Below are 22,696 nucleotides of genomic sequence, written 5' to 3'. Positions count from 1 at the left end.
TAATGTACTTAAAATAAAACATTGGAAAGTGTTTTTTCTTTTGTTTTGTTTTAATTATTTTTCTCTTTATTAGTTATAATTACTTTCTTTCATGTTGACGTAAATTTTAAGCTTTAATGTAAATGTTAAAATGCTAATACAATAACCGAGAGGTCTTTTCGTGCACCCATTTCCTTTCACCAAAATATTTTTGAGCGTGTTCCTTAATAATTTTAGTTCGAAGAAGTTACTAAACTTACTAAATAATTTTAATTTTTGATAAGAACTTTTTATCTGATTGTATTACTGAAGCTTGAATGTTTTACTTTATTAGCTGTTAAGCAAACAATTTTGTATTAAAGTACGAACCATTTTATTACACTAATTTTTTTTTTCTAAAACATCATACTCTATCATACTAAAATGTTAATTTAAAATATAAAAAAAGACATTTGTTTGCAATTGTTGTATCTAAAATTGAATATAATTTTTAGCAAAGTATGTACTTTTTAAAGCGTCGTTTTCAGAAACAACATATTCAAATTTTTTATGTAAGTTAATTATTTTTTGAATATAAACTATGTTTTGTGTAATCTTTTAAATGATAATTTTATTTTAGAACTGTGTTTGTAGAAATAAATCTCCAGTGGATTTTATTTTTGTTACAACTGTTATTTAATTATTTTTTTTTTCATTGTTATGAGTATCATACATTTACACGAATGAAACTTAACATGGGTTTAAACAATATTTTGAATAAATTTTTGGATTAACTCTTGTTTATTTAAAATAAAGAGAATAGTTTGTACGTAGTATTCTAATTTTTGACGTAACATTATATACACTTTCTAATAAAATGCAATAGTGAATCTTTTATTAAGCTTTTACAAGGAAATTGCTTGACAACACGATGATATGGTATCTAAACATACAAACTTAGTAAATTGTAAATAATAAAATCAACAAATATTAGTATGAGTTTATAAAGCTTGAATGAAAAAAAAAATTAACTTTAACTACGTTGTAACTCTTTTCTATTTTATTAAATATAAATTCCTTCATAAACTGTTGTGCTTTTTAGGTTGTTTAAACAAGTTTTATTCAAATATTTTTTTTACCGCAAGAAAATTTAATTATAACTAGTATATATATATTAGTAACTTTCTTAAAATTTACTGTTTCTTTCAACTTATTCAAATATATTTTTTTTTTAATTTTAACCAAAAACTGTTTACTAATTATCTGAATAGTTTTAAAGATACTATCATTATTTTACAAAGTTATTTTGTTTAATATTTTTTACAAGTGTTTAATTACTATGTTTCTACTGCGGTGACTATAAAGTTTTTAAAAATTGTGCTTTTATATACTCTAATGTAAAATATACGTAAGGAATAAGGTCAAGCTTTATATTTTTTGTAATATTTTACTGTGACAACCAACTATCCAGTTAATTATATTCTTGTGTTTTAAAACATCACGTCGAGTAATAAAATCACAATTTTTAATAAACATTAACAAGTTTGTCATATTAACGATAACTAAATATATAAAATAATAATAATAATAATAATAATAATAATAATAATAATAATAATAATAATAATAATAATAATAATAATAATAATAATAATAATAATAATAATAATAATAATAATAATAATAATAATAATAATAATAATAATAATAATAATAATAATAATAATAATAATAATAATAATAATAATAATAATAATAATAATAATAATAATAATAATAATAATAATAATAATAATAGACAACAGTTTTCATAAAATATTTTATTTTACAAATTAAGCTTTGTCGTTTACTTTATAAACACAGAAGTGATTCAGCTAAACTGCAGAGTTTTAATCAACGCAGAGAAATCTGACTTTGAAGTCGTTGCATCTTTTATTAGGTTGTCGATTATTTGTGCAATACAAACCGCTTGAAGGACTTATTGAAATATTGTTGCCGGATGCTGCCGCTGGCCTAGAGTAAAAAAAATTTTTACATGTATTTAGTTTACGAAAAAAATCTGATTAGTTTTTAGATTCATGTAACTACAACATCTATTTTTTTTCTTAACCTAAAAGATTAAACTAACAAAAACAGTATTTATTGAACAAATTAGTTTGCATAACTAAAAATAAATTTAAATCATAAAATATTACCTTCCATCAGCAAGTTGGGCTTCAATTGCAACAGGATTTTGACAAATTTGTCCTGGGTTTTCAAGTCTCAAATATTTTAACACTTCATAATCTCCATCACCACCCGGCCTATCTCTGTTGAAGAATCTCGTCCAAGTTAGGTTGCATTTTTCTTCAAAATTTTCAGTTTGTTAAGAACTAAGTTTTATAAAACTTTTAAAACTCAGTCTAATACAAAAAAAATCATTAAATACAGTTTGAAAACAAACTTTTCATCTTATCGACGCAAGTCCAAGACACGTTAACATATTTGTAGGTACCGCGGCAAGGATCACCAAACACTCTATTAGATGCATAAATAAGACAAGACTGTTTTCCATTGCACGAAGTCTCGATCTTTTTCTGTGCTCCCAACGCGCTACACCCTCTTGGCGGTACGCTCCATTTTCCACAACTGTTTAAGATTTTTTTTGCCAAAAAGTTTCTTAAATTCAAATAGTTAGCTTATTCAACAGATTGTGACTTTTCACATAAACAAGGTTAATAAAATGAAAACTTAAACTTACATGTAAGGGTTAGTTCTTCCATATGATGCAGACTTGATTAATATTTCCTTATCTTTAGGACAGCTTATTGGTAGCCTTCTATGTTCACAAATAATTCTATTTTGAACTTGAGCGGCAGGCATATCATCAGAGAAACTAATCCAATCTTTTTATAAACAATATAAAATAAAGTTAAACAACTCTAAACAGACTTACAGCAGTTTTTTGTATCACATACTCAATTCTACGTGTAAAAAAATATTACACACAACTACTTATTTGTAAATTGATTTTATATAATAGATTTATACGTACCGTTGTACATATCATCTTCAATCGCAGAGTCTTCTAAAGTACCTGTTCATAAATTTAAGTTTATTATTTTATCTTTAAATTATCTTTAAAATATATTACCATAAGCACTTTCTGAGCGTGCAAGGCTAAACAAGACGAAAACTGCAAAACACTTCATCAAATCTGTAAAATATATAATTGTTATCTGTTTCAATATCAAGATACAATTTTTGAAAAGCTTAATTATATTTTTTAAACTTTAAATAAATAATTAAAACGCTAAAGTTTTTTTGTTGTTGTGTTATTTCTATTTTTTTTTTGATTTTTAATTAATTTTAGGAATCATAGTTTTTTTCCAGTTGTATAATTTAAGTTTATAACTTGTCTTTAACTTTAACAAAAACAACTTACTTTTTCCAGCCATTCTTTTGTGAATTAAATTTGCAAAGAAAAAAGTAAATTCACTGAGAATCCACAGGCTTTTATTTATTGTTTTTTTTTTAATTTCCTTGTTGATACTTTGTTCTAAACTGATGTAACTGGAAAACTTTGTCGAAAGTTAGGGAAAACGTGAGTAAAATAAAATGAGAAAATAAAATTGCGCTTATTTTAAATTAAACCTTCCGGGTAACTAAGGAAATTGTCTACAACGTTCTTTTAAACTAAAAATTAGTTTCAAAGCTTCCTTCGTCAGTGGCATATACTTATATAATAAATTTTAAATGCAATGTGGCATAAGAATTTTAAAAATATAACTTTTCAAATAATTGTTCTTTTGCTGTTACAAGTCTCATAAATTTGATTTACAGTTTTTTTCTTTTCAGCTCTTATAAAGACAGTTGTTATCATCTTAAAAACTAAACCCAAGTTTTACATTAATTTTATTAATAATGCTGTTAATTTTATTGATGTTGTCAACTTTTTTTTTGTAGTAACGTTAAAATAATTAATTTTTTGTACGTAGAGGTAGCTAAAATTAGATTTAATACAATTGTTATTTTATCAAAATACAAACTACAAGTAAAAATAGGATCAAAGCGCATTTCAAAAGTTAATATCTAATATACAATTTGCAATTACTATAATTAGAAGCTATTCAAAATTATAAGTTTGGGCGTTTGTTAACAAACTTCCGAGCGAAACAAGTTCACTAAAATATATAATAAAAATGATAACAAATAAACAAATAACAATAATTATATTTAGAAGCTTGATTAACTATTTTGTACACGGGTCGGCTGCATTAGACATTAGTAAAGTTAATTGATTCAAAAGTAAATTTTTAAATTCTTAATAGTAAGCAGTTTAGATAAGTTAATGACACAGCTGTATATAAATAGTATTAAAATTCTTATCCCGAACCTATTCAATCCAAAATTTTAGATCTTAACTGTTATCCCTAACCGACCTTACCTAAAAATCTAACAAATAAAATAAGCAATTAAAATTTATAAAAAACAAAATCATATTTTTACCAATCAGAAGCGACTTTTGCGGCTTGAAGTTTCTACATAAGCTTTTATTTTTTATCCTAGTTAGAATCCTGTTTCAACTTAGTTAAGTACTTTTTTAACTGAGGTAACAAAATTGAATTGAATTAGCGATATTCTTATTAGGTAATAGTACAGGTAAACACTTAACTTTTTTTTCAAGTTGTTCCTAAACTTAAAATAATTTTATACAAAGTGTATTTTATTATACAAAATAGAATAGTTCTATTAAATAAGACGAACAAAAGTTCTTTAATTTTTATCTAAACTTAAGCATATCCTAAAATATAATGTTCATACTTGCGCTAAGTATGCTGTAATTTGTTTAAATATCGTAAAGCTTTAACTTTAGTAAATTTAAAATAAAGATAAACATATTTTTTTTTTGTTCATCAAACTTTTTGTGCACAGTAAAATTGTTTAATGCCAAGGCTCATTTTTATAAACAGATGTTTTTTTAGGTATTGATTTACCTTACCTATTAGCTCTACTTTTTGATAAAATTGTGTTGGTAGTCAGTACAAGTCATCATATTATCCATAACTGACTTCAGCGATTACAAAAAATAGTTTGCAAAGTTTTAGCGACTCTTTGAATCCTGTTAATTTATTGTAAAACTTCTTACTGAAACTTGTGGTCCTGAAAAGGACCGGGATTGCTAGGTTTTAAATAGTTTTTAACCACCAAAGCCGTACAAGGTTCTTCCTTGACGCTTGAGTGCGTACACGACGTCGATAGCTGTGACTGTCCTGCGCTTGGCGTGCTCTGTGAAAGTCATTGCATCACTGATGACGTTTTCCAAGAAAACTTTCAACACGCCTCTCGCTTCTTCATACATCAGTGGCGACACCCGCTTCACTCCGCCTCGGCGAGCCAAACGACGGATTGCTGGCTTTGTGATGCCGCAGATGGATTGGCGGATGACCATTCGATCGGATGCCACATCGGACGCTTTCCGAAACCTTCTTCGTTGTGTGCAGTCCGGGTTGCGTTCATGTTGAAGTGATGTAAAACGAGGTAACTTCATCGTATTTATACGCATTTCCACAAGTTACTAACTGTGGCGACTTGTGTAGTAAGCTAATTTGCATAATCAAAAAAAAAATTTTATGTTGTTGCAGTTTACTGGTACCTAATGTAACTACAGAGGCTAAAAAGAAATAAAACTTTTAGATTGTTGTGCTTGGTAATTTATAAAGAATCAACAAGGAAATTATTACGTCTCACTCGCTTTATAAAAATTAAGTATTTGTTTGAAACAACAAGGAAGTTTTGAAGTCGAGACAAATCTAAAACTCCAAACACTGTAAATAATAATTGTTTAAAAATAGATTAGTCTAATTGTATGAGCACTTGATTTCTCTCAAAACAACTTTTTGGATGTTGTACGTAAACATAATTCGGGATTTGTAGTTATTGCACTATCAAAAAGTTTCGATCTATTAAACTGTTTTTTATTACGGCCGCTGGCGACAACCATACAATTTTTGAATAAGTTTGCATTTTTAGGAATATTAGTTCTAGTAACTCAACTAGAAGCATACTCTACATATATATATATATATATATGAATATAAGTATTGTTTAATAAATTTAATATTAGTTTTTTTTGTCAATGACATGATCCAGTTGACGTTTTCGTAATAAATTTCGCATTTTACTTTTAAACTTATCGTTTGATAATTGTTGTAGTTTTTATGGGCATTTTAAACACAGTTAACACTAAACTGCACGAGCATCAGTAGCAGTCTTTCTCTTTGTTACTTATTAGGTAGTCATAGTAACAAATAACTGATTTATTTACTAAAAACAAATTAGGGTCGTAGACTGCGGCTCTAACTACTTATGATTGTACGGTGCAATCTAGTGTTAGTTTTCAAATCTCAACTTCACTGATGACAGATTGAAATATTGTTCTAAATGACATGGTGAAAAACTTCACGTACAAATAGATAAGGTTTTGTTGTACTTATTAAACTAAAATGATAAAAATTTTGTAGTAAGAAAGCTAAAGCTAATAAAAAATACCTATATGTATTTTACTGAAGCACGTTTTTCTATGTTAAACAATAAACAATGTTTAACGAAGATCTTGTAAAAAAAATTTTTAGATAGTAGAATAGAAGATGAAGTAGGTGAATATGTGCATTTATTAAATATAAGCCACAATTATTATAAATTATTAACTAGTAGAGATTAATCATGTTGTAACTACTAGCTACTAAAATTTATTCTTCATTAGTTGTGGCTAATATTTGCAAATAGAAATATTCATTTTCTTTGTCTTATAATACATTTTATTTTTTGATTTACTTCAAGTATACTATTTAAATAAATATAATTTTACTTTTGTAATTTACACACGCTTGTTGTAACTACTTATTAACACTTATGAAAGGTAATAAATTCTAACTACTATTTACTGAACAAACTTTCACTAAGTTGTTATACTCTAAAACTTATAACTAGAACTTATTTGATAAAAAATTTGAAAAACTAGCTTATTACAAAATCTAGAAGTAAAGGTAAAAATTTCTGAACAAGCACAATTTGTTAATAAATAGAACATCAAACTAAAGAAAATAGTATTACATTAACACTTGTGGTAATAATTTTACTTGAAAAAATTCTCATTAGATACAGTGTACTTAAAAAAAGAAGTTGTAATTTAAACAGTATAAGGTTTTTCTGTATGTATAGGTTATTAAATGTTTTTTGTACTAACTTCCATAAACAACTTTGGGTTTTAGTCTCTTTCTTATGCGACGATAGAACAGCTTGTTTTAAAGAAATTTAATTATAGTTGCACTCTATTAAAATGATTGCCTTTATTTAAAAAAAAAGGTGTATCCTTGAATACTAAAACTAAACAAATATTGTTTTGATTATAAGTTTGTATATTATTTAACTATTTTACTGAAAAAGTAATGTAAATTCAAATTCATTATGAAAAACAACATACTCGTGAAGTTATTCGCGGAAGTCAGTTCTTTATTGTGTTTGATTTATATATAAATATCTTAATTTGAGATTACTTTGAGTGTCAACTTTTAATTAAAAGGTTAGATTACATACTCTTGTAAAACGTCAATGTATTGAGCTTTTAATTTTGAATGTGAGTGACTAAGTAATTAAAATAAGTAAAGTATTATCAAAGTTAAAAAAAAAATGTAGTTCACCTAAAGTTTTGTGTTATCATTGTTTATAGCTTAATTTTAGGATATTTATAATACAGTATAAAAACTCTTTAACATTGAAAAACTGTTAATTATTTTTTTATTTCATTAACTTTCTAAATAAATTTACAGACACAAAGTTTTAACAATTTTCAAAACTTACTTTATCTTATTTTACATACTAGCTTATAACAAACTTTTTAAATTTACGACTACTATAATAAGTTACTTTTATAAGTTATTCGAATACAATCCTCTAAAAGTTTTTAGTGGTTAAACATGTTTGTTAAAAACAATAATTTCGTTGTGATGACGTAGTTTACAATTAGTTAATAAAGCTTAATTATTTTGTACAAACTAACTGGTCTTACAGAACGTTTTTATACTGATATACTAATATTTGACCATTTTACAAAAGCTAGTATATGGTAATTACTTAAAAATTTTTACATCAACTACTAAACGCTGTTTTTTTTTGTAAAAATAAGTTGCTTTTTTCCTAAAAATTTCTATATTTTCTCATCGTCTTTTCTTTTTAAACTACACTTAATTAGATGTCTTTTATTTTTCTGAATTAAGTGTATAAGCTCAAAATCCCTTGTTTGTTAAATGGTTGATGTATAGGACGTAAAATAAAAAGTAACCGTTTATATGTATATGTTTTTACTCAAGTACTTTAAAATTAATAGAAGTCTTTCTTTTGCTCAAATAGGTTTATAAAACTTTGATTGAAACTGTGCGCATAACTACACAAATTTAATCCTAAATTTACTTTTAACAAGAAGCTATGCTTTTTAGAAGTAAACACAAAACTATTTTTCATTCAACTACAGTCAAAGATGTTCGACATACTAATTACCTCATGATCATTTTCTTACTTCAATAAAATATGTTTTCTACGCTAACTTATATAACCAAAAGCCATTTTTAGAACTTATTATTTTAATTATAAAAGAAATACAATGAATTTGTTGCAAAATTTTGTATGTTTATGTTTTTATTTTTCAAAAAAACTTAAGTTTTATAATATAAAAGTGTACCATTTTTGTAATTCTACTTATTATATACTAATTTAATGGAAGGTACTAATGAAAAATTTACGATATCAATGGTTTTAAAGCGCTTTTTAAAGTTTTGACATACAACTGTTTTTCGTTTTGAATTTTATACTCTTAGGACTAAATGAGCTTAGTTTAAAGATCACTTGTACTTAATAATTCAAAAAATAATACCATTTAGAGCACAAATAAATAGTATAAGTAAAGATTTTTAAAATAGTCATTCAATCTTCTGTGCAGTAAAAACTTTATGCACATAAAACTTGTATGCCTAAGTTTTTCAAAGCTGTGCTGTAAAAATTAGCTTACAACACTGAAATGAAAATTTAACAACAACTTTAAGTAGTATTGAGACACTTCTTTTTAGGAATGTTATTTACAGCTGTTTATTGTCGAGTTTAAAATTACTATTAACTTTTTTATCAAGATATGCTTTAATGAAAAGCACATAAAAACGAAATTGTTAACGTATTAAAATGATTAACAAATATGTAAACGAAATGCAAAATATTAACGAATAATTATAACTAAAAAACATTGTTTTAAAGATTAAATGAATTAATCTGAACAAACAGTAATTATTTTATAAATGACTATTTTACCTAAAATTAATATCAAATAAAATAAAAAAAAAAGGAAAAACCTACTTTTAAAGTTATGACCTGATTGTTAACGCAAGTAATTAATCTAAAACAAATAAATAACTAAACTATTAAACTTACATTGTCACACAAATATACTTTAAATCTTGAATAGATATAATACCAAAATGTTTATACTACTTAAATAAAACATAAGACAGATATAAAGGAATTAAACAAAAGTAAAATAATTCTTTTGTAACGAAAAAAAGAACAACGGAAAAACTTTAACTCGGCTGTTAAACAAATCAGTGAATTAGTTTTGGGCATTTAACTTTTTTTTTATTTAACTATTTACACTATTTTATACATGTTTCGAGACTCTCAATCCAGATCTAAATCATTGAAATAAGGAGGAGGTGATTCAAGTATTTCGTCATAATTCTTCATGATTTGATATATTTCGTCATAATCTGATTCTTCATCTCCTATTTCTACTTCATCTTCTATTTCTACTTTATCTTCTAACTGCCGATCTATCTGAAGACTATCTGAAAAAGTTGTTTACATTTTTAATATATGCTTGTTAATACAAACTCTAAAAAACTTTTGACTAAGTTGTTATTTTTGAGAAAAGTAAGTAAAAAAATCAACCTTTAAAAAGGTCATTGTACTCGAAAACCATAATGTAAATGGCATTCACTCGGGGTCCAATACGCTTTCGGTACCTTTTTTTTTTTAACTAGTATTGAAAATTTCTAAAACACTTATACAAGTTTAATTAACAAACATTTTTTTAAATTAAACAAATTATAATAGATTAAATTGTTAGACATAAAATATACATTTAAATCAATTTCATTTACTTAGTACTACAAATATAAATACCTCAGTTGTATTTTAATACGGTTTTACTGTAAATTAATTTAGGAAGACTATAGCTTAAATGTATATTAAAAAGAAAAATACTTTGAGTTTACAAAAAGTCTGGTTTATTTTAATGTTCGCTTCACAATCAGCTATAATACATTTTGTTGGCTTTTTAAAAATATATCTAAATAACTTCATGTAACTCTGACACAGTTTTTTTTTACTTAAAAGTTAAAAGTTTTGCAACCTTCTAGACAATTTTTACAAAATGCAGAACAACTTTGTTACTTTAAAGTATAATGTAGGTTTAAAATTAATAAACATAATATGAAAGCATAACATTTTAATTAGAATTAATAGTTTAAAGCACCAGCAATCAAGAAAATAGCCTTTTCTTCTGATCAAACAGTCGTAGAAGTAGTATGACATTTTGGTAACATTTATTCGGTGGAATAAATATTCATCTTTATATTTCACAAAGAAAGAAATTATATACCTGTTAAGTTTAGTTTTTTCTTTTGAGATGTTAAGTATTAACACTACTACAATTTTTAGATATTTGTCACTTAAACAATGAAATAACTGATTTTGTTTTCTGTTTTTAAAAAAGTAATTTGCTCGACTCCATTACAACTTACTTATTTCGAGTCAAATAAATCTCAACAAATCATATTATGCATTAATTAAAAAACTTACTTTAGATTTGTATACTTTTCACTAGACAAGCTCTTTATAATTAAGTTTACTTTTTCCACACAACTTTCATAACTTCCACGAGTAATTCTGTACGAATAAGATTTATTTAGAAATGTTTGAATTAAAAAATATATACACAAAACACAAGAAAAAAAACAAACCTAATTTACTTGCTGCCAAAAAAACTGTACACTTCACAAATTCAAAGTTACGGTGGAAAAAAAAAAAAAATATATTTAAAACTTTGTTAGACATGTTTGTAGTATTTTACTAATTCACTCACTTTCCGGCTTCCAACCATTTATCGAAATTGTCAACTCCACAGAGGGGTTCAGGAACCTCCGACAAGTACTGCCTCATTGCGGCCAACACTGCAGGAAGATTCTTCTTCTTTTTATATTCTTCTGGTATTACGCTGATTCCGCTCCGGAGTACATTTACCAGCTTTCTGCTAGCTGAACTGCTCTTGCTTCCAAATAGCTGAGACAAAAAAATCCAATGATAAAATAAAGCTTTTAAATGCAATTTAAACACTTTATTGCTTAATAATTGGTCTATAAACAAAAACAAAAAGGCGTTTGAAAATAACACAAATAATAAAATTTTATGAGACTGGTCTAACATTGTCCTGGACAAGATGTTATAAGATATCCAAGTGGTGTACGATAACCAAAAGGTTTTTTTGTGCACCAGGTCTTAGGACCAAACATTTTGAGCGCTTTTATTTTTGTTGTTCAATAAACAATATATATATATATATATATATATATTTATTTATTTATTTATTTAATTATATAAAAACTATAATTCAAACAGCTGTTTCACACATTGAAATGTAAAATTTCATGTGATCTTCAGTGAGTTGTAGTTTATTATAATAGTAAACAGAAATTTCGATTTTAGAATTTTTTATGGTAATTATGACGTAGTAATGGTACAGTTTATTGTACGATTAGTTGAATTTGAAATACGCTGTAAATGTTATTCTATGCTTTTTAGGAAAGTTTAAAAAGGTTATTTTGGAAAAAATGTTTTAAGCTATTAGAAAAATTTTTTAGGCTGTTGGGAAAAATGTTATAAAATGCTATAAAATACTCGTGTTTGCCGCTTCGATTTTATTTTGTTTTAATATTTAGTTGGTTTTAATTTTGTTAAAAAAGTATTTTTGATAATGGATGCATATGTTTTGTCTTTCGCTTTTCTTGTTTAGTGTTACGTTCTTATCTGATTTTTCGATTTCTATTTTTTCTAAGTTACAAAGTTTGCAGCCGAATTTAGTATTGAATTTTAATTTTGTCCTGTTTAATATTTCCCATTTAATTTTGTAGTTTGTATTGTTGTCTTTTAAGCTCCATATGTAATTCGCTAGTTCTGTTGTGTGTCTTTTGTTAATATTGTTGAATGATGATTTGTGGTTTCTGTATCTTTGTTTAAAGGTATTTCCTGTCGACCCTATATACTGCTTTGTTGTTTTATTTGATGTTACTGTTGCTTTATAAATTATATTTGACACTAGGCATTCGTTATTTAAAGGGCAAGGTTCTTTACGGCAATTACAAAGTTTATCTTTTATGGTGCTTTTATTGTCTATATTGCTTTTGTTTAATATTTTGTTGTTGTGAGCTATTATTTTACTTCTGAAATTATTTGTGCAACTGTAAGATATTTTGATTGTGTTTTGGTTGAATATTTTATGGAATGGGTGGTTTTCGTCAAATGATGTAGTAATCAGGTTTAAGAATTGTTTGCCTATTTTTGAACTTATATTTAGACTGAATGGTGGGTTGAAATATATTATGTCTCTTTTTCTTTGTTTTTTATTTCTTTCTGGTAAAGTGGTTTTATCGTATTTTAAGGTGTTTTTATAATTGGCCGAATTTAATGCTTTTTGGTATTCATTTTTTACATTGTTGAAGGATTCTTCGTTATTAGATAGTTTTATTAGTCTTCTGTTTATTGTTTCGGGTAGTTGTTTTAGTATTTGTCGGGGGTGGTAAACTACAACTCCAACCACCCCCGACAAATACTAAAACAACTACCCGAAACAATAAACAGAAGACTAATAAAACTATCTAATAACGAAGAATCCTTCAACAATGTAAAAAATGAATACCAAAAAGCATTAAATTCGGCCAATTATAAAAACACCTTAAAATACGATAAAACCACTTTACCAGAAAGAAATAAAAAACAAAGAAAAAGAGACATAATATATTTCAACCCACCATTCAGTCTAAATATAAGTTCAAAAATAGGCAAACAATTCTTAAACCTGATTACTACATCATTTGACGAAAACCACCCATTCCATAAAATATTCAACCAAAACACAATCAAAATATCTTACAGTTGCACAAATAATTTCAGAAGTAAAATAATAGCTCACAACAACAAAATATTAAACAAAAGCAATATAGACAATAAAAGCACCATAAAAGATAAACTTTGTAATTGCCGTAAAGAACCTTGCCCTTTAAATAACGAATGCCTAGTGTCAAATATAATTTATAAAGCAACAGTAACATCAAATAAAACAACAAAGCAGTATATAGGGTCGACAGGAAATACCTTTAAACAAAGATACAGAAACCACAAATCATCATTCAACAATATTAACAAAAGACACACAACAGAACTAGCGAATTACATATGGAGCTTAAAAGACAACAATACAAACTACAAAATTAAATGGGAAATATTAAACAGGACAAAATTAAAATTCAATACTAAATTCGGCTGCAAACTTTGTAACTTAGAAAAAATAGAAATCGAAAAATCAGATAAGAACGTAACACTAAACAAGAAAAGCGAAAGACAAAACATATGCATCCATTATCAAAAATACTTTTTTAACAAAATTAAAACCAACTAAATATTAAAACAAAATAAAATCGAAGCGGCAAACACGAGTATTTTATAGCATTTTATAACATTTTTCCCAACAGCCTAAAAAATTTTTCTAATAGCTTAAAACATTTTTTCCAAAATAACCTTTTTAAACTTCCCTAAAAAGCATAGAATAACATTTACAGCGTATTTCAAATTCAACTAATCGTACAATAAACTGTACCATTACTACGTCATAATTACCATAAAAAATTCTAAAATCGAAATTTCTGTTTACTATCATAATAAACTACAACTCACTGAAGATCACATGAAATTTTACATTTCAATGTGTGAAACAGCTGTTTGAATTATAGTTTTTATATAATTAAATAAATAAATATTAAGCTCCAATTTGATTTGTCGAGCACTATCGATCAGAACTTTGTATAAAACCTTTAATATATATATATATATATATATATATAAGTAAGAAAACTAATTATTTCAGAATAACTCACTGGCTGACAAAGTCCATGTTTGAGAAGAAAGTCAACACAAGCTTTTATTGGCATGGCAACAGCCTCATTTGTGGAGTGGACATGAGTTTCCAGAGGAACACCAAACACAGAATCATCAGGCTTTTTCTTGAAATTTCTAATTTCAATTTAGTTATAGTAAATTAGTTATTTTACTTCGTTGTTAAATAAAATAAAACACGTAAACTTGTGTTCCACAAAAAAAAACTTAGAATTTTTTGTTTAAAACTACAAAATTAAAAAAATACAAATCTAAACTTTAAAACTATGTTACAGATTACCAACTGCTTATGTGTACAATAATAAATAAAAGTTCTTGAAAATACTAATATAACAAAAAGTTACTTCCAAAAGAAAACGGTAAGAATGAACAAACAGAACACAACTGCTATTAGGATTCCGAATAACAACCATATAGCGCTACCTTAACGAAAATAGTTATCACAAAACTTCTAAAAAGCATAAAAGTAATAAATATTTTAAAATTTAAGTTTAAAGTATAATTTTGAATAGATATATCTCTGAAACTTACTTTTATTTTCATCTAGATTATTTGTGTTTCGAACGAAATATAACTGTGAATGAAGTTCAAAATTAATAAGTTGATGAATTTCCATCGTAACTTTAGCCTAAAACAAACCATTATTAAAAAAAAATATCAAAACTACAGATTCTACTACAACATGGTTAGTAAACTATATAAAATTTTTTTTTTTTTTTTGTGTCGTATTTATTTTTTCGTAAAACTAGTACACGAGATAAAGGGGTAAACATAAATAAAGCGTTGCATAAATATAAAAGAAAAACGTCTCTGTTTAAAACACCTAAGTTAAAACATAATAACTTTATTAGATAATAATTATTTGAGTATTAAATTAGTACAACTAAAAATCTAAAAAAACTGTTATGTACTTTAAATTTAATTAAATTTTCTTTAAAATAAAAACAATAAATTACTTAAAATTCAATGTGTACAACTTACAATTCCTAATAAATATTAAGAAAAAGTGTTACAATAATTACTGTATTTTGAACTAACTAACCCTATAAACAAAAGTAGTAATTAAACAAAAAGAGTATTTTTATTACTCTACAATCTATATCAAACAACTAAAATGTAATATAATTTTTAGTATAATAAAAATGTTTAAAAAGAACTTAGTACAGTAACTATTTATTATTTGTATAGTTGTTTTTTTTATGTGAACGACAATCAAATTTAAATACAAAAACTTAATATACGATAATAAAGTTAGCAATTAAAATATTATAAAAGCTCTAAAGACCTATTATTAGTACTTTATTAAGACTAAATATAATGCATAACTTCTAAATTGTAGTTAATTATGTTGAAAAAAGCGTTTAACTTGGTAAAAAAAGTTTAAATTCAAATTCAATTAGAAGTAATAACTAGTTTTTTTAAAATCTTAATTTCTTACAAAAGATTCTTTGCTTAGTATATAAAACATTCATGCACACTACTTACACTTTGAAAAAGATTATTTTTAATATTTTTAAATTTTAACAAAGTTTAGTATTTGTTTGCTGTTTCTAAATAATAGTATCAATGGAAAGTGTTCTACAAAAAACCAAGATATTTTATAAATTTAACTAAGATGTAAAACCTTCATACATAAAGTTTTTTACAGCATTTATGTTATAACAATGTCAAGCCTGTTACAGCCAATATTGATATAAAAACTGACTTATGCATAGAATATCTTATTTTTGCAGAAATTAAAAACTTTAGATAAAAATTGATTAATTGTTATATAATGAATTCATTGTATAAACATAACTAACTCAAACCTTTACTTTTACAATTGCATTGTTTTCAATTTCATCGAGTATAAATGATCGTTTTACGGCGGTTATATAAGTTTGATTGTTTATGTTAATAATAATTGTAGGAACACTTTTTAATGAATTAGAAATAACTTCTGATTTTACTGTGTTATCTATTTGCTCTGCCTTTAAGGTTACCACTGTTTTAAAAAATTGTTAAACTAAACGATAATAACTTTTCTAGATTACTTTTAAACTTAGTAACAATGGTGAAAAACTTTAGACAAAAATTATAAAAAAAAAGATTTTTTTGTTTGTAATAATAGGATGACAAAAATAGTTAACGGATTGGTAAAAAGTAAATTATTTAAATTAGATGAAGATAAATATCTTACTTTTATACTTCAAAACAACTTTCTAAATTTAAAACTGAGATCAATAACTTTTGTCTATCTTAAGAAAACAAAACTAAGATCAAGTAATTGATCTAAAGCAGGGTTTCCCAAAGTGACCAAGTGGCCCCCTAGGGGGCCATGAGCAGTAAAGGAGCCACAGGGGGGGCCATGAGGCCATAACTTGAAACTTACACTAGATATGCTTGAGTTGCAGATGAAGAGCTAAAAAAAAAGGTCTTATGTGTATTTTATTGTAGTTTATGAGTAACCTATATGTTGAAGGGGGCCATTGCTTTTCCAAACTCTTTAAAGGGGGCCATTTGCAAAAAAGTTTGGGAAACCCTGGTCTAAAGCTATAACAATGATAAGTTTTGCATTCCAGTAATTAACTAATATCAAAATCTATGTTCTCAGCAAAGCATTTTTTAAAACTTGTATATTGCTAAAGTTTTTTTAAAGAATTACCACGAAAGAATCAGATGTTTACAAAAACATTGTGAAATTATCTATAAAGAAAATATTAAAAAAGGTTATTTTTAAAAATTATATGATACAGTAAAGTTTGAAAAAGTCTAAACAGTTATAATGTAGTTAATTAAAATTACATTAATTTTTAATTTATTATAAAAATATAAAACTAACTTGGGTAAATGCATTCTTTTCCAGGTTGATTACCTTTGAAAAATATTAAAACTAATTTTTGTATTGACGTGAAGCTATATAGTCTTGATGTTTACATATATGTTGAGATCTACTTAAAAATAAAAGTATAAGCTATGATAATATCTTTAAACTTCAATTACAGTAAAGTATTTTGTGACAGTTTTTATGTAAGCAACTGTAAAAATAGTCAATCAATATGTTTAATTTAAATGACGCGTATTAAGTAGGCATAAAAAATCTAAATAAATGAAATGTAATAATTATAAATAATAATTAATAAACTTTACTTAGAAGATTTAACAAAGATAGACAAATACTTGTAAACTTAAAAACATTTTAAAGTACAAACTAAAGGCAAAGGTAAATGATTATTATAAATTATTTAAACTTTAAGAGCGTTTTAAAAATTAAGTTGTTTTTTCAGATTTTTATTTTAAAACTATAAGTAAAGGTAATGTTGAAATTTTTTATCTTTATTTAAATAGTACAATTTGAAAAAACATGTTTATATTTACACGAATATTACTTTAATCAATTGGGCAATCAAAAATTTAGAATATATAGGTTTAGTCAATTACTATACAAAAAGATAAAAAATAAATGCATTTTAAACTTCGTTAGCTTAAAAATTTAAGAATTTTGTTAAATAAAAGATATCAAAAAGTTTTTTTTTCTAAGAAGTAAAATATCTCCAATTGCTAAAAATTAAAGATAAAAACAAACTTTAATTCAATCTTTTAAACACAAAGTAGCAATAAATACCAACTTAAACAGTTTTAGCTTTCGTTTAAAAATAAATATATATTACTATAAAAAATAAAAAAGTAATTATAATTTTTTATAGAATTTTGAATAAACTTTGGTTTATAAATAGCAATGAATACTTTTTTTTTACTTCCTTTCGATTTACATTTTGGTTTTCAAGTATAAAAAAATGTACAAAAAAAAGTTTGTCGTATAGCTTCCTCTACTATTTTAAGAACTAAAAAAAAAATTTACATTAAAGTTCGAATAACTGTAAAAGGCTTACTTATATGAGTTTTATTCTGATAAACTCCTTCGTAGTAGTCACATTGTTCTTGAGTTATTTTTATCGGATATACAATTTTCATACCATACTTGTCAGGCTTTACGAAAGGCCGTACTGAAAAGAGACACATTTCAAAGAATAAAAACTAACCGTCAACGTACTCAACAGTTTTACCCAAAACATAACACAGTATTAATTAAAATACTTTAATAAACATTTAACCACCATTAAGATTTTTTATTCAATTAACAGCAAAAAATAAAAAGTATACTAACTGCATTAAATTTTAAATGGTGTTTAAAAATAAATAAAACTTTCTTTAAAGTAGCTTTTTATTATGTTGTCAATTTTTCGTTTAATTAAAAAAAAACTGTTTAAAAATAAATTATTAATAACTTGATACTACGAAAAAACTAAATCAAAACTAACTTGTAATCTCAGGGAAACGACTTTTTATTTCTTCTAACACATTACCTAAATCTTGAAAAAAAGGTATTTGTTTAACTTATCATAAAATTTAAACAGTTTAAAAAACGATTGTTTGAAATTTAATATGACTCCTTTGTATATAACATTTAATCAAACTGAATTATAATTACCAAATATAAATAATACATAAGTATAACGCTACTATTAATTTTATAAAACTATTTTTTTTAGAATTTAAAATTAATTTTAAAAACTTATATCTTCGTGTCTACATAAGTTAAGAACTATTATTGCTCAATTTTGGACTACACGTATAATATAAAATATACAATAGTTAATTTAAGTAAACTCAAAATTTTATTAATGCAACTTAAGTACGTTAATTTTAATGAAATTCATCACGGCATACTACTATATATTAATATATTTTACAAAAACAAATTGTTATTGTAATCAGCCATTAAAACATTTATTTAAAGTCAGTAAAAGTGTTCGATTTGATTTCATTTTAATTTTTTACTTATTTTAATACAAATACTTTAAGTAAGTCACTAAGGAATTGTAATTACATTAGAATAAAAAAAAGTATAAAACATTTTATTTCGTTTGTTTTACAAAACAAAATTTTAATTATGTGACTGATATTAATACTATAAAACTACACTAGAATAATTTGCTGACAATTCTAAAAGTAATAGAAGAGTTTGTAGGTAATTTTTAAGCTTGTAAAAATTGTTTCTACGAAAATTTTTATGTTTTACATTTGAAAAATTGTTTCTCAAAATGGTAGTTTGCCCAGATTAGTAAGCAAAAAACTTTTTTAGTGTGCATTATTGAGCACATATTGAATAATACTCTGAAAAAGTTTTTAGTTTGCATATAATTTTTTCGTAGTTTAATGTTAGTATTTCGTAAGAATTTACCTTACACTTAAATAATATATACTATTAAATGTAGTAATAGCTATTTTCTTGCAAAATAAATTATTTTCAAAACAACTTTTTCCATACTTCTTAGTTTATGCTTATCCTAAATAACCTAAAACTTTAAGTATTGAAACAGTTTTATCAACTTTTTTAACGGACTAAATTTAATTCCTAATTTAAGTTTTTAGTTAAAAATCATAAATTTATTAAAATCATCTAAAATAATTTCTTGAATAACAGTAGCTTTGCTTCCACGCATATACAGTACACTTTTGTCGAGGAGATCTACAAATTAACAAAAAGTATACCTAAACAATGATTAAATTTCTCTTAAAGTTTGAGATGTATAAAACGTTAACATCATTAAAAAGGTAAAAGAAGACTTCGGAATACATATACAAAATACTCAATTTTTACTACTTAAAGTAAAATTAATTTATTTAATTTGAATAATCTATTTTAGTACTTTAATTTTAAACGGCTAGTGTTAATAAGTATAAGGTTAAACATATTAAAATATGATATTATATGAAATATTAAAATTATTGTTTTACAACTAAATCTTAATATATTGAAAATGATATACAAATATTGAAAACTAACTAATAATTATGTTTTATTTTTGTACTTAAAATATATTTCAATAAAACTTACTTTCCTCAATGATTAGGGCTACAATAAGAGTAATAATAACTGATTTTGTTTTTATTTTCATCTGAAAAAAATTAAAAAAAGTTATATCAAAAAAAGTTGGGATTTGTTATTTGGCAAAAGATAAGTACTTTTAAAAATATTTAGTTTGGTTTCTTGTTATAGTGTTATGAAATTTCGTCCTTTTGTAATTGGATAAAATCAATTAGAAGTCTTTATAAGTGGACGACCACACACTTTTATCTGTTTTTTTTATATATTTTAACTCACTTAAATTTTAGTCTGAAAAATTAGAAACAGTTTGAAAACTAACCATAATACTATTTATTGTAATATTATTTATCAAGTTAATAAAACTTTATTATGCATTGTAAGTTATATTTACTTAAATCTTATTTTAATCTTTTCTGATTACACTTAACTATACGTTATTTTTTCATATTATACAACTAATCAACTTTAACAAAGCTATTGTATTTAAACAGTAGTTTGTATGGACAAAGTTTGTAATGTTTCAGTAAAATGATTGTTTACAACAAAAGACACGAATTAAAAACACTGCATACAGATTATATTATTTAGTTGTTTAGCACAGTATCTAATTTAAAAGAGGCTTTTTCAGGCAAATACAACTAGTTATTGAACTAACTTATTGAAAATTTCATTGAACTTAGAATAAGTATACTTAAAAAAAATATGCTTGAACAAAACAAAAAGATAATTTAAGATACAAAATTAAAAAAATTAAGAAAAAAATTATAGAGTGAACATTTATCATATTTTAGAATGCTTTATTGATGCGTTAGTTATATGCTATTGATATCACTTTTGTTAAATGTGAAATTTAGCAGCTCAGTGGCTAAAGAATAACTTAAAAATTATGTAATTTTACTAAACAAAACATAAATTTTCTATTTCAGAACTATATATAACGGTACAAAGCAAACGTATTATGTGGGTTTTGTACACATCTTTTTTTCTATGCTCACTGTTTATGGCAGGTTAGATTTTTTTTGCTTTTATTGAAATACTTAGTGTTTTTATTTTAAGTTTGTAATAATTATTTTTCCCGTGAACTCTTCACAATGACTTAAATAAATTTGCTATTTTTAATGAAACTTCACAGTCAGCAGTGAAACTGAGATTGTCGGGAGACGTGTGTATGCACAGAAACAGCTGAAATTCGTTTGCAAGTTTAGAACTGATAAAGCAAAAAACGTCACATGGAGTTTAAATTTTAAGGACGTTGACCCCAACTACGATGCATTTAAAATAACTCATAAGTACAAAGCTAATAAAAAGTTACTTATAAGTACAATGGAAATTGTCAATCCGAGAGTAATATATGAAGGAAACGTTTTATATTGCATTTTGGATGGCAAGTCTCAAGACTTCCACAGATTTATGGGTGAGTGTAACTTGACTGGTAAACGATTATAGACTATAAAACATACTTGTTTTTTTGATAAGAAAGTTTTATAGTACATAAAAAAAATCAATTTTATATAAAAGTAAATACTTTAGGTATGATGGAATCAGATACTAAAGGTATATACAAAATACATTACGCCAAGTACAGAAGAGGTACACATAAATATGAGGACGTGAAATTGATTTGTAAAAATTGGAACCTCACTTACTTTGGATGCGAGAAAAATGGTAAATTTTGTTCGGCTATTGATTACAGTCAATGGCTGTTAGTGCCTAATAAAATAATTAGTTTTTGAGTAAGCACTTTGAACACAGCACACAAGTACGTACTCAACAGGAAGTGCGTACTAAACAGAAATACTATTGTGCTTCAATTATTAAACTAAGCTTTACCTTAGAAAACTCAAAAATTTATGCACTGTCAAATTTTACTAAAAAATAGTTAAACTTTTATTAGGTATAGTTTACAATATAGGTCATTATTATAATTAGGAAGTAAATAAAAGTTGTCAGTGTATACTTTCTATAGCATCCTAATTAACTTTATTTAGAAAAAAGTTTAAAAAACATTGGGGTATATATTTTTATTAAATTACTTTGCTGAGTAATTTAACTACATTATTCTTTTTTTAGTTTGTGTAACAGTTATTTATACATAATAAAATAGATTGACTTTTGATATGATAATAAATTTCAAAAGTTTTAAAATTTATTTTCATTAATACTAGATTAAATTCCGGTCAAACAGCTTTTTTCATAATTCTTACTTCAGTTAATTATAATATTTATAAACGCATCTTCTTTGCTTAAAATATAAAACAAATAAGATAACAATACAGAAATAACTAACCTTTTTCATAGAAGCTATCCACAAATAAGCTATTTTCTTAAGTTTCAAGATTAAAATTGTTTTAAATCTATTATTACATCATATTAAGACTTGTGAAATTCTTTTTACTATATATTGTAGTAAGGCTAGACTAGATCTATTTAGTAGTTTTCATTAGTAGTTATATAACATAAAATAAATTAATCTCATTTCGTTTCATAGGCTAACATTAATTAATAGTACAAAATTTTTTTATTACATTAGAGCAGTGAAACTGTTCACTGAGCATAAAAGCCTTAAAAGAAAAAAAAAAGAATCAAATTCAAAAAAAGTTTTATAAACAAATATAC

At 24.8% G+C, this 22,696-nt stretch overlaps 2 protein-coding genes across 2 annotated transcripts; both read right to left on the bottom strand.

The window, feature by feature from the left end:
- Positions 1 to 1,763: 1,763 nt before the first annotated feature.
- Positions 1,764 to 3,433, bottom strand: LOC145841074 (uncharacterized). The gene is made up of 7 exons (XM_082948442.1): positions 3,383 to 3,433; positions 3,092 to 3,154; positions 2,993 to 3,034; positions 2,699 to 2,843; positions 2,402 to 2,586; positions 2,154 to 2,304; positions 1,764 to 1,971 (listed from the first exon to the last, which is right to left on the bottom strand). Exons 1-7 carry the CDS (start codon positions 3,393 to 3,395, stop codon positions 1,848 to 1,850), a joined length of 723 nt encoding a protein of 240 aa, XP_082804568.1. The 5' UTR covers positions 3,396 to 3,433; the 3' UTR covers positions 1,764 to 1,847.
- Positions 3,434 to 5,137: 1,704 nt separating this feature from the next.
- On the bottom strand, positions 5,138 to 5,488 carry LOC145841330 (histone H4-like). Its single transcript, XM_082948691.1, has one exon. The coding sequence runs from the start codon at positions 5,486 to 5,488 to the stop codon at positions 5,138 to 5,140; it is 351 nt and encodes a 116-aa protein (XP_082804817.1).
- Positions 5,489 to 22,696: the final 17,208 nt, after the last annotated feature.

This window comes from Thalia democratica, chromosome 7 (genome assembly GCF_965202585.1).
Source record: "Thalia democratica chromosome 7, ktThaDemo2.hap1.1, whole genome shotgun sequence".
Lineage (NCBI taxonomy): Eukaryota > Metazoa > Chordata > Thaliacea > Salpida > Salpidae > Thalia > Thalia democratica.
The sequence above is the reverse complement of the archived record's forward strand: the minus strand, read 5'-3'. Positions and strand labels throughout refer to the sequence as shown.